At 39.2% G+C, this 20,549-nt stretch overlaps 1 protein-coding gene across 5 annotated transcripts; it reads left to right on the forward strand.

Annotated features, from left to right (window-relative positions):
* The first annotated feature begins 5,499 nt into the window (after window positions 1-5,499).
* On the forward strand, window positions 5,500-19,710 carry LOC109044588 (UDP-glycosyltransferase UGT4). Of its 5 annotated transcripts, none has more exons than XM_072305482.1 (8): window positions 5,500-5,650; window positions 6,625-6,853; window positions 9,340-9,579; window positions 10,449-10,704; window positions 12,751-13,075; window positions 15,836-16,061; window positions 17,299-17,518; window positions 19,396-19,710. In XM_072305482.1, coding segments are annotated over exons 2-8 (1,563 nt in total). In that variant the 5' UTR covers window positions 5,500-5,650; window positions 6,625-6,852; the 3' UTR covers window positions 19,691-19,710. The 5 variants fall into 5 exon arrangements, with proteins under 5 accessions (XP_072161583.1, XP_072161585.1, XP_072161584.1 ...); XM_072305483.1 differs by having other exon boundaries at window positions 5,515-5,650; window positions 6,640-6,853; XM_072305484.1 differs by lacking the exon at window positions 6,625-6,853 and having other exon boundaries at window positions 5,514-5,650.
* The last annotated feature ends 839 nt before the right edge of the window (window positions 19,711-20,549 follow it).

The raw sequence follows: 20,549 nt of genomic DNA on the forward strand, positions 1-20,549 counted from the left end.
ACTGATATAATATTTTTCCCTTTCCACCCTTTTGAACCATTTTCCTCTCTGATACTATTCACTCATTATGTTTGATCCGTTTTGCTGGAACAAGTTTGAAACACAGAAGCTGTGCACAGTACGTGATCACACATGGAAAGTGCGATAAAAATATTGAAATAATGAGATGCGAAGCAATAAAATTGCAAATTATTAACCGTGGAATTGCAATATTTTTGCATCGCTAGGTCGCGGCCCAACCTCCAAGTGCATCGCGCCCTAAAAGTTGTGCGTAACGCGTTTCCCTAATGATTTCATCTTACAGAAAAGGTATAATTTGGTCAATAAATGATAATTTTAAACCATAAATAAGAAACCGTACCACGACCACGTACCCGAAAAGATGGGCAGTTTGCCAAGCAATAAAAAATCTAAACTTACTTCAATTTTAAAGCGATAAATTTTAATAAGAAGTGCCCCTTCAATCAGTAGATATGCAACATACACAACAATCCGGTGCAGTGACAATGTTTGGACCGCATTTTGCAGAGAGGAACCAAGTCACATCAGGTTTTTATTTTTAAGCAAATTTAATTTTTTCCAGAAAATTCACTAAAATTCGCACGAGAATCCACACAACCATTTTCATGTAATAAATTAAATCGCCCAATTAAATCTGGCAATAGCTGATAAGGAATTGGTTTCTTTCTGCTCAACGCGATCCAGCTCAACCAGATAATTGTAATTTATTGCAATCAGACTTCTTGGAAACCTGACTAAGAACAGTAGTCGTTATAGTTTGGCTGCAAATGTTCGTGCACTTGGAGTTTTTTGTCTTTAGACAAGTGCACGTGCTGAACTGCAATCGGAGTTTCTCTCTTTCTTTCGTTTCTAGCATGCAGTCTTTCCATTTACTCCTGTTCAGTCAACCGCGTGTTTTTTTGGGACAACGAACCATCAACAAAAACCGATCGGCTTTGAAACTCCGATTTCGTCGCTAAGCTCTTAGCGGATTATGTAAAACAAAGTGAAACAAGAGCAAGAAGCTCGACTGAGTGGAACAAGAAAGTGAAAATGGAGGTGAAATATGATGGCATCCCGAGAAAAACCCGGGACGGAGCTAACGGCAAAACCGAAAGTAATTTGGTGACTCGATGAAATCTGATCGTGTGTCAGCTATTTTTCATAATTGCTAATGAATAATTACGATGTCATCCGGCGGCGGGAGGGGGGGGGGGCGCCGAAAAAACGGAATGGAACGATTGTTTGATTGGGATTCAAAGAATCAGCACCGTGATAGACAAAACTACCGTGACAGCTCTAGAAGATTAAGGCGCGGTTGCCATATAATTGTGCGAGGAGAGTTTTTTTCAAGGGGGAGCAGGGGTAATAGTAGGAGTGAACAGATTGGCCCAGATATTCCGGACCACATTTCACCAAAAACTGCTGTTTGTCAAACCGCCGTTAACACCTACCAAGCGGCGAGTAGGCCTTCGGCCATGCTCGGCAATCTTCGTAGCCAATCAGGTTGCCGCTCGCCGCCCGTAATCTCGAAGAAGGTTCGGCTCCTACAACACCCTACACTTTTCGAATTTTGGATTTTGGCATTCGGCCTGATTCTCTTTTCCTTTTTTCCGTAATTAATAACAATAAAAAATTCATTTAATCATTACTTAGCGGCACCTTGTCCAATTTGTGCCTAGCGCCTCTACAACTTTGCAAATTTGGACGTTACCTTTTGAACATTTCATCCCTTCCCTTTGAAATTACTTTGAATAAGTACACTTCACATATCACAAGGGACTTTTATCTGCATATTTACTTGGCTTTATTCGCAAAGGATCTTTTAAGAAGTAAATTCTTTCGATAACTTATTGGGGATGGTCAAGTCACCAATTAGAGGCCGTCATTCCATGCCATTATTATTACAGGACTAGGTTTCTTACCTATAATTTGATGGGCACCGTGAGAATAATAGATAACCGTATTTGATCCGTGCCTTAAAAAATGAACTGCTGGTGGCAGAACCATCTTGGTGATGTTCATTAGGAATTTTAGACTTTATTCTATTTTTTCAGCAGATGAACCTTACATGGTAACTTGTAAAGTTTTGCCTCATTTTCCTTGAGTTCTACCTAGTTTGATGCCAAAAAACAAGAAAATTCATGGAGAAACGTGCCTTAAAGGTGATAGTTCCCCCTCATACTTACGATCAGAGTTCCAACGGGAAAAATCTTGTTGTCATAGGTAAATACGGTTTCCATTGCTTCTTCAGCTGTTAATAGACAACTATGCGGGTTTGCTGGAGAATTTGGTGACTGCTAGGATTGTTAATTAGTATCTCCGAAGCCTGGTTGTTATAGCTAAACTTAAAGCATTGGCTTCAACGCATCGCAAAACCAGAACCTTGGAGAGACCAGTGAACATCCATGAGAAAGTGAGTGAGGAGCAAGGTACCTAGCATTGTACATCCGTCTGGTTTTCACAACTACCGTTCCTAGGGATTTAGGATTCAGATTAGCACATCAACCAGTAAGCTTTTCTCCCAATCATCTTGATATAGAGGCAGCTATGCAAGGCGCAGCCAGGTAGTCCAATGCTCAAGCCACTTAATCAACACAAATATTATCCTAACTTACAACAAAATGACTTGTTTTTTCTCTAACAATGGAACCGGAAAATGTTACTTTGAATGCGCGAGAAACTTCTTTGGTCGAGATGAAGAAACGTAAATGAAGAAATGAGTCCGGAACATCTCGACCAGTTACAGGCCGCTTTGTTTACATTAGGAGTCTGGAGTATCTCGCCGCAATTTCACCTGAAATCACCATGAACAGATCAACGGGGTAACTGATATTTGATTTTACGAAAGGGATAAATGTTAGACGCGGACGAAAGTTCTTTTGTCGAGGTGAAGAAACGCTAACGCTGAGAAATTGAGTCTGGAACATCTCGAGGAAGTCCGCTCTGGGTACGCTTTGTTTATGTCCGGACTATGTCGCCGTTCGTTTGTTTACATTAGGAGCGAGTTTGACACCGATGACAGACTATGGTTTTTGATGAAAATTTGGTCTGGAATATCTGGGCCAAACGCAAAAACCCAATTGTAGTATTTCATTTCCTATTTCATAGGAATTACAGCTCAATAATAGTTGACCCAAGAGCTGATAGACCCAAGACCAATATATGCTACCCAGTGATAGGATAAAAAAAAAGAATCTGTAGTCATTTGAATATTCCATTTTTGACAGTATCAAAAATACTTAGCGAGAGCAAGGGGCGATATTTCCAAAACACAAGGAAATTGGCTTCTGACCGCTCCGCAGTCCAACAACCCCTGGTAAAAATTGGCGATAGGAGCTGCGTTTCAAAATACCATAGGAGTTCTTATAGCCGACTAAAGAAGGCTATTGAAAATCATATAGCTGACTGTAGAAAGCGGAGCAAATCATGTAGCCGGGCTATACGAAGCTATAAAAAAGTATACAGTCGGGCTATAGTTCCTATCGCCGGGCTTTACACTTTATCGTCATTGGCTATAAAAGGCTAAAAGAAATTGTGTAGAAATTCGTGTGCTTTGGAAATCATTAAGTTTGATCATACGGAACTACCTTAATATTTACAAAGCAAACATTATATTTTCCTTTAAAACATTTTTTTTTTCATCAATTAAAATGAGAATAGTCCATACAGAGTGTGCAAACATTTCAAAATCATGAGTTGAAAAACGCTGACTCCGCCAAATTAAATATTAAAGCCTAACACAAAGCGGAGCGGCGACGCACTGGCGCCTACAAACCTAACAGGGATACTTCACGCATTGCGCAATGCGTGAAGTATCCCTGTTAGGTTTGTAGGCGCCAATGCGCGTTTCGCAGCGTGCCGCGCCGCAGCGTGCAACGGCGCGCGGCGTCTGAAGCAACTATTTCACACCAGAGGTATTGCACAGTATCATAAGAAATTGAAAGCGCTCCAACGTATTAAGAATGACTGGCATCCTTCAAAAGTACGGAGCTTTCCTCGCAAAAAAAAGATACTACGGCACAAAAAGAGAGCAGTAGTCCAAAAACTAACCAAGTCCTAGTATCCGTAATTAGTAACACTTAGCATAAACTTTATCGTCTGGCTGTTGCTTAATCGCCATCGGCTCTAAAAGGCTATAAGAAATTGTACAGCTGGCTACAGAAGCTATTGGAAATCTTACAGCCGGCTTTAGGTCTATAGTATTTTGGAACACACATCTACTGCCAATTTTTACCAGGGACCCGAAGTGCTTCGTGTCTCATGGGTTACGCCTTACTCTTAAGATTTTATATAGTAGAGTAAGGTATTAATATCGCTAGTATTGAGGGAAATCCAAAAGATACCACTGCGTGTAGATTTTATAAAATATCTGTAACTACTCCAGATGAAAAATACTAACAAAATAAGTGACAATCAAAACTTACTTTCGCATAAGATATTTTAGAGAAAAAAGACAAGTCAAATGCTCATAAATTATGTAAAAAAGTGTTGATGCATTCATGAATACCTAATTCATTTAGGTTAATATTTAAACTTTTGGCAACTTTATCGAGCAAAAAATATTTGAAAAAGAGGAGAAAAATAATTAAATGAATAGCTCGAAAAATTGTGTAATAGCATCCCCGCACTTATTTTTAGTTTGTGAAATTCAATGTATAATTTATTCATTTAGTGAATTCTGCATCAATTTAATAAAACCTTTTATATTTTTCATTCCTGTCCAACGCAATCTTGAGCACTCATAACGGCGAATAAACAGTTTAGCGTCAAATTATAAACAAACATGAACAAACATCATCATCATTCATATCGGCAAACTCAATAAACACTTTAATGTAACAAAATTAGCCCCCCCCCCCCAAAAAAAAAAAAAAAAAAAAAAAAAAAAATTACATAAGAGAATTATAAAATTTATGAACAATCGAAACATCTTTAAACGGATTAGCTAAGTTGCACTAGCCGCCAGCAAAATCTCGCGAGCGATCAACCGAAGCCCGACCAGCGCCGGACAGTGGATCGCGTCAATATGAGAGATCGGACAAGATTTGGAAACTTCAAGAGCTTGTAACTCCGCCCATACAAAATTCTGAGGTTCTAAAAGTGGTACCATTGGTTTTCTCGTGAAATAATCTTCTAGATACACCCCTTGATTTTTAAAATGTGACGAAATAAACATCAAAATTTGCAGTTTTAGTCAAACATTTTATGTCCGATCTCTCTATTTGACTCAATCCACTGTGCGCCGAATTGCACCAGTGCATCTCAAACAAGACCAAACTGATATAAAATCGGATAAATGTCATCTCTTAGTCGATGCATTTGAATATCAATTAATGTTACTTCTTTTTTACCGGTGAGAAGTGTACTCGGTTCTATCTCTTAAAATTCTCCGTTTTTGAGGCGTTCATACAGTGTCCTCACCAGTAACCACGTCATCCCACTCTTCAATTTTTCTGACACCTGTGCGTGGCGCACGTTGACCGATATCTAGGAGAATTGCTCAATCTTTCGATGAGGCTGCACCAATCACTGCACTGGGTCGCGTATCTATCAGTCGAGCCTCGTTTTTATACCAGCCTCCTCATCTATCGTGCTTTGTTTGATATTACCTCGTGATAGTTTATTTACCTACGGTGTTTTATTCTTTGTATGTGACTACATTATTAAAAAAAATAATACTCTGTTCTTTTATGAAACATTAGTTGAGTCATTTGACTCGTAGAGCGAGCTAAAGAGGTTCCAACATAGACGCAAATGAAGGAATTTAAAGCCGATTAGAGTTCATTTGAACCGCGAGTTTATCAAGAAGGATTCAACCCATATAAAGTTGGAACTGAGATAAAGAGGTTTAACCCTTAGATGACTAACCATTTTTACCTACACGAATGCCCAACCCGGGCCTTCGAGGCCCGTATTGAGAATGTATGGTTATTTGATAGCTGCGATACTTTTTTCTATGTTTTTTCAAGAATTTTATGATTTTCATACTTCGTCTTCTAATACCAAGGTCCCAAATTCTCCTTCCACCCATAAACTGCCCCTTCCCCCTCTAAATTTCCCCCTCTCTCCCCAGTCACCTCAGATCTAGGAGCCGCTCATTATAAACACATTTTTTTATATTTCAGTTGTATTCCTCCAAGACTCGATGTAGAGAATAAACTTTAACTCCTCTTCTCACAGACTAATTTTTTTTCGGCTTTGAGCTTATGGCAGGAGAAAATATACGATTAACGCAACTCAAAAACACTCTCAACTCAATTATTTCAAAAATATGGGTCGGTTCCTTTCCGATAAACTCTGTCCATTTAGAGTCAAATGAGATTGATTCTGGTTCTAATTCAGATATACTTATCATCACTGGAAAGAAATGCATGGTTTATGCACGATGATTCTTAAAGGCCAACAAATATGTCTCCTTGAATCAAACATGATGTTGTTTGATGTAAGCTACTTTTTGCCGGACCAATGTCATTTAGTTTTATTATTCTGTTCCTACAGAAATTCAGCTTGTCTTGAAAAAAAAAGAAAAAAAATTCTTTGCGGAAAAACGAATCTTCATATTTGAGTCAATCAATGTTTTTTTTATGTAAAATGAAATTGAATTATGAAAATTTTAATTAGAAACTCTTGGTCAAGATGCGGTGAATGTCCGCAAATTTTGCATGACTGTGAGATCTGCAGGAATGCAGAAATAAGGATGATTCGACTTTTTCGAGAATCAAAGCGGAACAAGTGATGAAAAGACTGAAATTAGAATGACGTACATCTTCCTCAAGCAACACGACTTTAAATAGGAGTTTCGTCTCTCTTTCATCAACATTTCATTCATCACATCATTTTCCATTATCAAGTAAGCTCTGAATTTTCCCCCCTTTTTTGTGTCTATTTCGAATGTACGCATGAAATGGCAGCAAAACTTTATGAAGTTGGAGGCATTAAATTCAAAGTATAACTTTTTAATGTTTAGATCTAGTCTCCATTATGCCATAAGTCAGATTTATGAGCTTCAATTTTTCTAGAATGTCCCCCTCTTTTGCTGTTGATAATACTCAATAAACTGAGCCAAACACCTCATATTTGTGTTTATTTAATTTTTATTTTTCAGCCCCGTCCTCGGATAATTTCTTTTCTTTTCCGTGTTAAATTTCTCATGCTGATATCTATGCCATTTGATGGTGATACTCCATGGCCTTTCATTCTAGTGCTTCAATAAAGAATCTGCATGTGTCTGAAATTTGGCGAATTTCGTGTTTAAGTGGAAACTACTGAGTCAACTGAACGCGAGGATACCCTTGGTTCATAAATTAAACGATTAATGGAGAAGATATGACAAAAATGATCTAATTTGCCGAAAGAAATGTGTTTAACTTGGAAATGCCTCTAGATGACGTCACTATAGGCAGTGCATTTTTTTCACTTTTAAATCTATCTCCTACGATTCCCCATATCAGAAAAATTGTAAAAAATATAGCGAAATCAGCTCTTTTAGCACTGTCAGAAAATAAGTAATTAAAAATTTGCGTGAAAATTCTCCATCACACTACATTTTTGTTAAGGAAACATATCGATAATGTAACTCCCAAGCTACGTATCTCTATAAAATGGACTGCATTTTGCAATTTGGAACTATGAATTCTGACCCGGTTTAAAAACAACGTACGTGCCATTAGTTTCCCTATGCACATAAGTGTTTTCTCAGATGAGCCAGAATTTATAGTTCCAAATTGCAAAATGCGGTCCAAATAAGAGTCACCTTTATACCGTGCATTACATTTATTTTAGCTAAATTTGTACATACGCTCGAGGCATTTCGGGATTACCCCATCTTCAATAACTGCGTATCTCTATTTGCGACGGCGTTGACTTTCTGCCGTACTTTAGTCTTTAAATGGAGAGCTCCTCAACGTCACTTTTTACAAACTTACGGGATTTGTCTCGTAAATACGAAGCAAATTCTGAGAATACTTCTAGGAATGATGATATCGATTTCTTTCCATACGAAGAAACCAAACAGGAGCGGAAATTTTTCAACACCGCAAACGAGATACGGACGTATTTATGCTAAAAGGAACTATGTTACACATAAACCCTATAAACATAGTTCCTTTCAGCATAAATACGTCCATACATGGTTCGGGAGTTTCACTGTCGATATTGTAGTGTCAAGTACACTTTTCGCCCTGTCGCTAGCAGGGCCGGATTCACCTACTTGCCGTCCATGGGCCGCCTGAATTTTTCCACCCCCTTCTCATTTGTTTTGAAACATCAATTAATAGATCGTATTCGACAGTGGTTCGATGTATCGTTGGTTCAAAACAATAGAACATAACCTCAAACAAAAATTTTAGGATTTAATTTGGAAAAGATGAACATGAGAAAATTCCCAATACTTTCACTTTTCATTGCCATTTGGTGCTCGAGAGATTAAAAATTCGATCACATAAGACCCGTTACCTCAGATTTCTGAATTGACTTTTGAGGCTGTGGTTACATATTGGACCAATCGATATCAATGTAATCACACCTGTGTGATCTGTCAAATACGATCTATATAAAACCATCAAGTGAACGTGCCGGTGGGGTAGACGCGTTTACTCGTGTTGGGCACATTTTTTGTGAAAGCCCTGTCCACACTAACCAAAGGTCAGTTCCGTAAACCCATCCCTGTTTGGACAAGGCCTTCCATTTATAAAAAAACGAACGAAAAAATTATGGAAGAACAAACATAAATGGGGTTAAAAATTTTAACTTCTACCGCCACGCCGACTGCACCATGTTGGCGCAATGCGAGAAGTATTCATGCAGTCTTGTAGGCGCTATGCGTCTCAAGCCGACTGCTGCTGACCGCAGTGTGTTTGATGCAATGCGTGAAGTATTCATGCAGTCTTGTAGGCGCTATGCGTCTCAAGCCGACTGCTGCTGACCGCAGTGTGTTTGATGCAATGCGTGAAGTATTCATGCAGTCTTGTAGGTGCTATGCGTTTCATGCCGACCGCCGCGTCGTTCTAGGTCTAATTGCGTGTTTGGTTTCTCTCTTAACTCGACTAATTAAAGGTGGTGTCTCTTGTATCACCGAAAGACGACAAAATTAGAAATTACTATACTTTTACTCTCAGGAAATGAGAGATTTTGTCGCCTTTCCTCGTTTGTAATTTACTTTCTGAATCCAATTTTTTTCTCTCTTTTTTTGATACCTACATTCAAAAAGATTGCAAAATTTGCCGCCCCCTACATTTTGCCGCCATGGGCCGCGGCCCATGTGGCCACCCCCTTAATCCGGCCCTGGTCGCTAGTAGCCTTTTAACTTCAAAATATGACAAAAATTCTCTGTTCCAGTGATGAAATTCTTGCTCGTGTTGACCGCTCTCAGTTGGCCACTAGACTCTTGTGGTCACAACATTCTGGTCTTCCTACCCAACCCAATGTGGAGTCAGTATAATCAAGTTGAGTTACTTTTTCATGCTCTGGCTAAGCGTGGGCATAATATGACTGTCGTCAGCCCGTATCCGCCCAAAAACAAGACGACAAATTTTACGCATATCCTGCTGTCGGCGGATCGTTGGGTTAAAAATTCACGTAAGTAACCTGTGCTTTTTAAACTTCGGAATAATTGTATGAGTAAGAACTACACATACACAATATCTCCAAAAATAACCCCGAATTCTTTTCAAGTTGTTTTCTCGGCGTTTTCTTGAGTTTTTGAAAATTGGGGAGGGGATCAAGCCAGCTTTACGTAATTCCAGGGGGGGAAGGGAGGAGATGCAAGGCTACGTTACGGGTGCTTAACCAAGGGAAAGGGGTGGGATAAAACCCGGAAAAAATGCGTTACACAATATTTGAACATCCCCTGAGTTACTCTCGTGGATCACCTCAGTATGCTGCCCACGGGAAAAAATTGAATGTTGATTTAGCATTTATACTGTTAAAAAATTGTGCGACAAGTATCGAATGCTGATTTTACATTAAAAAATGCTAACTCAACATTCAATTTGTTCATTTAACTGTTGACGTAGTTAACATCGCATTTTTTTTTATTGTAAAATCAGTATGTATACTTGTCGTACATTTTTTTAACATTATAGATGCTCAGGAAACATTCAATTATTTTCCGTGCGCGCGTGCTAAAGAAGGACGCCACATGAGCCTTCAGGCGTTGCCAAATTTCCTTTAATAAAACACGAATTTTCTGGTTAACTTATGAATATTTTCCCTCTACTTTTTCAAATAATTTTGTTCGCGATTTCACCTAAAGTTCCTGTAAATTTCAAGGAAAAATATTCATAACATTCCTTAAAAATAAACATTATATAGGAGGAAATTTGGCGACTCTCGAATGTTCATAAGGCGTTTTTCCTTAGCACGGCAGTATGCTAATACGAGCTAAATAGTGTGGTATTTCCATAGATTGTTTAAACCGCCTGCCATCATCTGTTTCATTTTTCTAGCAAATCAGAACATGATGGAATGGTCTTTGTCGAATAGAGTGGCAAGCAGGAGCGAATGGAAGGACATCAGTGACATGATCGTGCCGCAGGTCCTCGAATCCACGGCGTTCCGCGACCTGACCCACGGCGACAACAAATTCGACCTCATTTTCATGGAGCTTTTCTTTGCACAAGAGGCGTTGGTCGTTCTCGGGCACTTGTTCAACGCTCCCATCGTGACGTATTCATTTTACGGCTATGATGCAGACATCCTCAGGTGCGAGATAAAAACTGAAAGTTAATTTTTTGAAATTGCACGAGGCTTGAAAATTTTGCAAATCGTCGCTCCTATGACAAACGGTGGATCAAGTCAATCAGAGAGGTCGGACAAGAAATTTTTGACTAAAATTGCAAATTACGATGTTTAATTCGTCACACTTTAAATTTTGAGGGTTGCTACTGGTAGAAAATTTCACGAGGAAACCAATGGAACCACTTTTAGAATATCAAAGTTTTGTATAAACGGAGTTATAAGCTTTTAAAGTTTCAAAATTTTGTCCGATCTCTCCCATTGACTCGATCCACTGTGCGATGTCGCAACTCACAAACCGCCCTGCTAAAAACGACTATTCATGGTAAATGGACACAGGACACCCGCCACCGCGCCAACCGGACTGTATTTGGCGCAATGCGTGAAGTATCCCGGCAGTCTTTTAGGCGCAATGCGTGAAGTATTCCGACAGTCTTGTAGGCGCTGTGCGTTTCTCGCCGACCGCTACTGACCGCACCGTTTTTGACGCAATGCGTGAGGTATTCATGCACTCTTGTAGGCACTATGAGTTTCACGGCGCCAGCCGCTACAACTGGCCGCACTGCGTTTGACGCGATGCGTGAAGTATTCATGGAGTCTTGTAGGCGCTAATTTGTGTCTCATGCTGACCGGCGCGCAGAGGGCTCCTCCTTTCCATCTCAAGTCCTCGCCATCATTGCTTTCTGTTAAATTGCTCCAGGCTAAATTGCGTGTTTGGTTTCCCTCGCAACTAGTTAAATGAAAGGCACCGTCTCTTGTATGTTACCGAAAGACGAACCAATTAGAATTACTATACTTCAACTTTCAGGAAATGAGAGATTTTTCGCCTTTTCTCGTTTGTAATTTTTTTTCTGAATCAGATTTTTTTCTTGATACCTACATTTTAAAAAATTACAACATTTTCCGCCCCCTAAATTTGCCGCCATTGGCCGCGGCCCCTAATTCCGGCCCTGATTGCATAGCCATTGAGCTGAAGAATTTTTAAGTTTTGACACTTAAATCACTTGATGTGCACAAAATGAGAATCACTTTAAAATCTCAAAGTTTTGATTTAGCGGAGTTATAAGCTTATAAAGTTTCCAGATTTTGTCTGACCTCTCCGTGATTCGATCCACTGTGTGCCGTATCTGCATCTTCATACGAGCCCTGGAAAGCAAAAAGTCGTCATACGGAGAGCTGCGGGCCGATTATTGGAATAAATCGAGAAAGTTATCGGAATATCGACAAAGTCAATCGGAGAATGTGTCACGATTTTATCGACAAATTGCAATAGTATCGGACTAAAAAATTGTATTACAATTGCAATTTCATCGTCGGCGGTATCGCAATTTCATCAATATCTTTTGTTAGATAATATCGCAGTATTATCGAACAAAGAATCTTGATATCAATTTAAACAGAAATACGTCCAATTGGACGTACTTGCAGACTTATGTGCAAGTAAGAAATATGGGGTGTGTTCTAGAGAGCTGCATAAGAAACAATGTAAAAGTGGGCGTGATGCCTTTTGAAGAATTGGAAAAGCGGGATTTTACATTCTATCCAACAGACCTATGTGCCAACTGAATGCGGGATATATGTATGAGCCGCGGGCATGGCAAGAGAGCGTTGTGGACAGGGCTCATGAGTTAAAGCGCACCGTCGACGAGCTCGTCGTCGTAACGCGTATCGTTCGTTGCCTCTGATGTCACTGGCACTTTATTGTTCTCATTCACTCTTACGCAAAGAGAACTAACGAGCACACCCCATATTTCTCACCTCCACATAGGTCTGTATGGTAGAAATACGTCCAATTGATCAACTGTTGACGATCCTACAGATTTTATCGACAAAAAACCGTAAAATATCGCGATTTAATTTTAGAATATGGTGATTTTTCCGCTGAAAAATGCATCTTCGGAAGTAAGGTAAATTCGACTGGTAAAATCGATGATGGGCTTTTCAAAAATTAATTGTGACATTGATCCAAATACACTAATCGTGGTTTTAATAGTATTTTCTATTTGTGTTCAGGTACTCCGGTGCCGCAAACGCTGTCGGATACCTCCCGTTCAAAGAACTCGAGTACGCAGGTCCGATGAGTCTCGGCGAAAGACTCGAAAACGCTTGGATTCAGTACTCGAACATGCTCTACAACGAGTATTGGTACTACCCGCATCACGACGTCCTATTGGCCAAACACTTCCCCGGGCCACTGCCTCGCATCACGGATATGCTCAGGAATGTCTCGTTGTACTTCCTGACCGGAAACGCTGTCTTGGATGGGGCTAAATTGTACCCGCCGAACGTTATCGAGATATCCGGGCTACATACTGAGGATCCAGCCCCCTTGGATGAGGTATGAACTTATCATTTCGCCGGCCAGATTCCCTGGTAAAAATTGGCGATAAGAGCTGCGTTTCAAAATACCATAGGAATTCTCATAGCCGGCTAAAGAAGGCTGCAGAAAATCATATAGCTGGCAGTAGAATGCGGAGAAAATCATACGGCCGGGCTATACGAAGCGATAAAAAAGTATGCAGCCGGGCTATAGTTCCCATAGCCGGGCTTTACACTTTATCGCCTGGCTGTTGCTTTTTCACCATCGATTATAAAAGGCTATAAGAAATTGTGTAGAAATTCGTATGCTTTGGAAATCATCAAGTTTGATACGGAACCACCTTAATATTTACAAAACACACGTTATATTTTCCTTTAATACATATTTTTATTCATCAATTAAAACGAGAATAATCCACACAGGATGTGCAAACATTTCAAAATCATGAGTTGAATAACGCTGTCTCCGCCAGATTAAATATTAGAGCCTAACACAAAGCGGAGCGGCGACGCACCGGCGCCTGCAAACCTAACAGGGATACTTCACGCATTGCGCAACGCGTGAAGTATCCCTGTTAGGTTTGTAGGCGCCAATGCGCGTTTCGCGCTGGCTGCCCGCCTGCCGCATACCGCAGCGTGCCACGGCGCTTGAAGCAACTATTGCACAATATCATACGAAACTGAAGGCGCTCTAATATATTAGGAATGGCAGGCATCTATCAAAAGCACGGAGCTTTCCTCGCAAAATAAATCAAGATACTACGGCCCAAAAAGAGAGCAGTGGTCCAAAAACTCACTAAGTCCTAGCATCCGTAATGTGACGTGACGTTTAGCATACACTTTATCGCCTGGCTGTGAGTTGCTTAATCGCCATCGGCTATAAAAGGCTATAAGAAATTGTGTAGCCGGCTATAGAAGCTATTGGAAATCTTACAGCCGGCCGTAGGTCTATGGTATTTTGGAACACAGATTCTACTGCCAATTTTTACCAGGGTTGGCGACACCGATAAAAAAGTGAAGTTGATTTAACATTATGGATGTAAAAAAAAGTAATGAGAACTTAACTTATAAGATGATGAACTACCCGCCACAGCAGATAGTTTTATATCTTGGCATTGTTAATGAAACTGCTGTGGCCGGAAATCCAGTATTTTAGAAGTTCTTGCACACTTTTTTTACACCCAGAATGTTAAATCAACTTCACTTTTTTTTCGGTGTGGTTGTTAGCGCGACTTACTCTAACAATACTGCCGTGCTAAAGGTCCAGTTACACGATCAAATTGAGCCATCAAATTGGGCCTCTCATTGGTCGCATCCTCACCTCAGGTCTTTTTCCACCAATCAGAGCTTCAGTTTGATGGCTCAATTTGATCGTGTAACTGAACCTTAAGGAAGAACGCTGTATGAGCCTTCAGGCGTTGCCAAACTTCCTTTGATAAAACACGAATTTTCTGATTAACTTATGAATATTTTCCTTCTACTCTTTCAAATAATTTTGTTTGCAATTTCAGCTAAAGTTCCTGAAAATTTCAAGGAAAAATATTCATATTGTTCCTTAAAAATGAACATTTTAAAGAAGGAAATTTGGCAACTCTTGAATGTTTATACGACATTTTTCCTTAGCACGGCAGAATAAGTCAATTGGATCCGGGTTTAAATTTCGACACATGTTTTCACGGATTGGAGAATTTGTACATAAATGATGTATTGCTTCGTCTGAAAGTGTTCAAAGAGCTAATTTTGCAGTATTTTTTATGAATTTTTCTGATAAGAGAAATAGTATAAAATTAGATTTAAAAGTGAAATGCATTGCCTAGTGACGTTATCGAATGGCACTCCCCATTTAAACACATGTATCGCAGCAGATTAGATCATTTTGTCGTATCTTCTCCAATAATCGTTCAATTTGTGAACCGAGGAAATTTTTGTACCAAGTTCTCTTAGTATAGTTTCCACTAAAACACGAAATTCATCAAATTTCATACACCTGCAAACTGTCTATTGACGAATAAATCTGCTGAAACAGATACCCATCACTTTCATAGCATACATTTCGGTGAGCAGGGCCCCTTCAATTAGTAGGTAGGCAACTGACACAACACTCCGATGCAAAAACCGCATTTTTACCACAGATTCGGAATGTATTGAAGCTGAGGCTACTTGAGTACCGCGAGAAAAGTCTTTTTTGCAATATGCTGAACACAAATTACGCCATTGGCGGATCCAGCAAATTGGCAACATTGTTTTTCTCCATTTAAACCTATGGAAATGTATCGATTCTTGGAGGGGCCAGGTGCTCCGACAAGAATCGATTATTTAACAAAGATTTAAATGGAGGGAATCCGGCGTTGCCAAAGTGCTGGATCCGCCTCTGAACGCCTAGTACAAAGGATATTACTTACGTTACTTACCTTTTGCAATAAAAAAAAGAATCATAAATGCAGCGTTCCCATTTCCCGGAACAATTTCCAAATTTCTGAACTTTTGAGATTTTCCTGAATATTTCCCGGGACTTTTGAAGTTCCCGAAATATTTCGGATCTTTTGCTTTTTCCGGAACTTCTCGGAGCTTTTGAAAAAATCTAAAAAGAATCCCGGAACTCTTGACGGACATGGAATGGGAGCACTAAATAAATGAATAAGTAAATAAAAATAAAGCGTATCCGAATGGCCTTCTTCAAGCTAGCTCTCTTCAATTTTGCCCTTTGCTTTTCCATTGCTTTATTTTTAGTCGTAATTTTTTTTTTTTTTTTTAAATTTTTTTTTTGATCTCTCTACAGGAATTAGAGCTAATTATGAGCCGATCAAAGAGTGGAGTAATTTTTTTCAGCTTTGGATCACTTCTGAAAGCAAGTAACATGCGGAAGGAGGCAGTTCTTGCGTTCTTATCCGTTTTCAAGGAATTACATCAAACAGTGCTTTGGAAGTCAGATTTGAACCCTTCCGAATGGACTATTCCTAACAATGTCTATGTGCGGAAATGGTTCGATCAGAAGAGTATATTGGGTAGGTATCCATCATGTTTCCAAATTCACTTTGGGTACCCACATGAAAAAAAAAGACTCGTAACTATCACAAATCTCATAGTGGATTCCAGTTTCAGATTCCACTTACTGATTTAGTTGAGGTTAAAATGTTACCTTCGCGGTAACAATTATTTCTGTTTCGGCAACCGGGAACGATAACAATTATGCAATGTTACAGGAACCATAATTATTGCTTATACACAGATAACATTGCAACTATGACCAGAAAAGTAGGTTGGGCCTAGCATCGACCACTTTAATGGCGTAACCTTAGATATTTTTTAGAGGACTTTTTCACGTGGAAAGCGGAAAATTATAAAATTCTTGATTCAGACCTTCAAAAGTATTCAATTTTCCGTTTTAATCCATAATTTGAACAATTTCCTAATTTTGGAGAAAAAGTTCTCTCCCTAGACTCCTAAAATCTTGCCAAATTCATTTTAAGTACCCTTCGGGATCTGGTCACTGGTTCCTACTAAACAAAATCATCTAGATTTTTTTCAGATACCCAGCCCTAGAGTCTCAATACTAGACAAAAATCCGACCAAAGCTAGAACCCACCTAAAATCCAGGTGATGCCATTGGTTCTACCTCTATACTGCCGTGCTAAGGAAGAACGCCGTATGAACATTCGAGCGTTGCCAAATTTCCGTTGATAAAACATGCATTTTTAACAAATTTCATGAATATTTTTCTTTGATATTTTCAGATATTACAGATTGAATTGCCTACAAAATTGTCTGAAAATTTTAGAAAATAAAATTCACACAAATCACGAAAATCACAATTTTCTCAGTAAATTCGGTTTTTATCAGAGGAAATTTTGCAACATCTCAAGGCTCATACGGCGTTCTTCCTTAGTACGGCAGTAAAGGCATGATCACTAAGCCGATTTTTCCAGGAAGAAGGCCCTACACTGGGAAAAAAACACATTGGATCTAGAGTCCAGAATCTTATAAACATGGACAAGAAAAAATACTCTTGATTCAATCAGATTTAAGCTTAAATCAAGAACCCAGCCTCTTAATTTGAGCGGATTTCCTTTTGATTTAAGTTTAAATCCGATTGAATCAAGAGTATTTTTTCTTGTCAATGTTTTCAAAAGTCTGGACTCTAGATCCAATGTGTGTGTGTTTTTTTTTTTCCCCCAGTGTACACTCCCTACAGCCCTTTTGATCCTACATGCTTCAGTTGATTAATTTGTCTTTCCTAACTAGCGCATCCCAACTGTGTCCTGTTTCTAACTCATTGTGGCATATCAAGCACGATGGAAGCTATTCGTTACGCTGTACCAGTTGTTGGGATGCCGTTCTACGCAGACCAAAATATCCACGTCGCTTACGTAGAGTATTTTGGTTACGGAGTCCACTTGTCCTACAAAAATTTAACTGAAAATTCTTTGCGCTGGGCATTGAAAACTGTTCTAGAGAATCCCCGGTAAGTTTCATTGAATACAGAATCAAATCTAATCTTGCCAGAAATAGAGAGCTAGAGAAATAGATAACTTCATAGAGAGGTTCCTATAAAATACCTACGTGACGCTGCTCTGAACCTGCGTTACGGGTGGTTTACAGAGGAGGTCCAAGGCCACACGGAAAAATTTAAATTGCTGATTTAACAATTCAATTGCTGAAAAAAGTGACTGCAATGTTTCAACGTAGATTTTACAAAAAAAATGCTACATTATCCACCCCCGTGGTTAAAGTAGCATTTTTTTCGTAGAATCTAAGTTGAAACATTGCAGTCACTTTTTTTAGCAATTTAATGGGCCTGTTGCAAACTTTTGCTAGAGCAAAACTAAGAGTTGTTTCTTACAGATAATGCCTCAAAAATCACGATGAGCGCATTGGCAAAGTCTGAAATGCACTCATAATTTCACAATCTGCGTAAGAAATTTGCGGTTTTTTGAGCTTCCCGCTTCAAAAACGATACTACGGTACAGGTGAACATTTTGTTGCAGGAGTCGTTCCATTGGTGGCAATACTCATCATGGCCGACGCCAGTCCGCCAAAACACGTGTGATGGGACGAGATAACACCTGAACAGGATTAAACCAGATAACAATCGGCGTGTTTACGTTCATATTTTCCTCGCCCGCCTTAATTGACCTTGAACTCTCCTCGAATTACGCGAGGAACTGCGCAAGCGTCGGCCATGATGAATATTGCCGACGATGGAGCGACTCCTCTAACAAAATGTTCACCTGTGCAGTAGTATCGTTTTTGAAGCGGGAAGCTCAAAATAACGCAAATTTCTTACGCAGATTGTGAATTTATAAGTGCATTTCAGACTTTGCCGATGCGCTCATCGTGATTTTTGAGGCATTATCTATAGGAAACAACTCCTCATTCTGCTCTAGCAAAAGTTTGCAACAGGCCCATTGTTAAATCAGCAATTTAATTTTTTCTGCGCATGCCACTTAATGACGCCTTTCGCCATATTCTTTTACTTCTTTTTATTTTCAAAGTGGGTTTATTTCATTAGTTTACTTTTCCTTTTTATTTTATTTTTATGTTTTTTCTCTTTACTTTCATCATTCTCCTTTTTTCTAAAAATGAATAACTAAACAGAGGGTCCGACCCTTTATTTTGCCTTTCATTTTCTTTTCCATTTTTGCCCCCATTTATTTAACGTTAAACCTCCATTCCTTTTACTTTCAGCCAAAAGTCTCTCAGTGCGTCATTACCTTTCGATACTTCTATGATTTTGAAGCACTGATATTGTTACTACTACTAAATTTTCGCGAAGCTGTATAAAATTTTGTATACATTTGAAAGTAGAAATGTATTTCAACTAGGAGGTCACGCCTTCTGACCGCTTTGTGGTTCAACTTCTTGAAGCGGCTAGTTTTTCAGCTGTTGTCCATTTCGCCTTACTCTCATGATTTTATATTATTTATTTCAATTTAGTTAATATTTCAAAAGTTCAAGTAAAAATCGTTATCATTCAAAGGTCTCAAATTCTTGACGCTCGGTATGATTGAGCAATCACAGATCATGGGGCGTAACAGGGGCTGTATAATGATTGACCAACTGCACACCTCGAAACACGGTATTCTCGTCGGCAGGCGCAGTATAGGCAATTAGCACATCGGCTCGTGTGTGGAACGGTGTTGCATTTGAAGTATCTTGACGATGTCGAAGGCGCTACATCGGGTATGCCTGTTGTTACCGTCGATAATTTGAATGCGCACTTGACCACTCTTGATGAACGCATGTGACTCGGTTGCACGGCCACTAATACTATGGAAACGTCCCAAAAATAATGTTTTTGGAATTAATTCTTTCACAAACTGGATATTTCTATTGTTTCAGGTTCAAGGACAACATCAGTAGGGCCTCGAAAGTGTTTTCAGATAAACTGATGTCACCGTTAGACACGGCTATTTACTGGATAGAATATGTCATTCGACACAAGGGAGCACACCATTTAAGACCGCTGGCGGCTAAGATTCCCTGGTACCAATTATTCCTCTTAGACGTTGTAGCTGTATATTTATTGGTGTTCGTGGTGATAATTTATCTCGCAGTAAAACTACTCCTGTTTTTCCTCGGACAAAGTGCACAGATACCAAAATCTTCAAGCGACAAAAAGAAAAAACAAAAATAAAACCGCGTCTTATTCCGAAACTGTGTTTTTATAACTGCATCTATACCTCGTCCTCATACACCCTGCATACCTCATCTTGCGAGTTTTCCTCAAATCTAAAAATAAGACATCTTCACGCGGAGAGAGACGGCAGTGGCTGAAACCATGTGCCACACAGGGGTCGAAATAGAAAAGACTGAAACAATTTAGACTTGAAAATTTTTTCCGGGTACCTAGCATTTATTTTTTCAAAAATTGATGGAAACTGAGAGAAAGGTTTCTTTTCAACAATGTATATCTATTAATTCAGTTTTTTTCACAAATTATACAGCAAAGGATATACCATTCTGCTGCGGAATTTGATTCACCTACATAGAAACACGTAATTAATATTTGGGTATTTTCCTTAGTAGTTACATATCTCTCAGTGCCAGTTTCTAATCTTATCTATCGCAAGTGTTTACTTTATAGACCAATTAAAATTTTTAAGCGGATTGACCTCACACTTATCAAGACTGCAAATGCAAGAATGCAACTTATTTCTGTTTTCAATTCAGATTATAGATAATTAATAATCATTTCATGGCTAAAATCGAAGGTATGTGTCACCAAGTTGTGTAAATAGCCTGTGCATCTTATAAAAGTTACGACGCGACAGTGAAAACGAATTTGACCTTTTAAGTCGTCGCTTGGCTGGCATAAGGGCGTAACTACCAATTGAGATGAGTCCGAAGAAGCATTGAGTTGAATGGACGACAGGGTTCACCGCGAAGTGTAGTTACGCCCTTATGTCGGGAGGGCAACGAATAAGTCTTCACTTTCACAAATCAAGAACTGATTAGGAACGCCAATTCATGAAAATATTATTAGATAATACATA

This window comes from Bemisia tabaci, chromosome 10, assembly GCF_918797505.1.
Source record: "Bemisia tabaci chromosome 10, PGI_BMITA_v3".
In the NCBI taxonomy this organism is placed as follows: Eukaryota; Metazoa; Arthropoda; class Insecta; order Hemiptera; family Aleyrodidae; genus Bemisia; species Bemisia tabaci.

What these genes read in the sequence shown, in the direction of transcription:
- LOC109044588 (XM_072305482.1), top strand. An exon ending in TATGATGCAGACATCCTCAG is followed by an intron (nt 10,705 to 12,750) that starts GTGCGAGATAAA and finishes ATTTGTGTTCAG; the next exon opens with GTACTCCGGTGCCGCAAACG. An exon ending in CGATCAGAAGAGTATATTGG is followed by an intron (nt 16,062 to 17,298) that starts GTAGGTATCCAT and finishes TTTCCTAACTAG; the next exon opens with CGCATCCCAACTGTGTCCTG.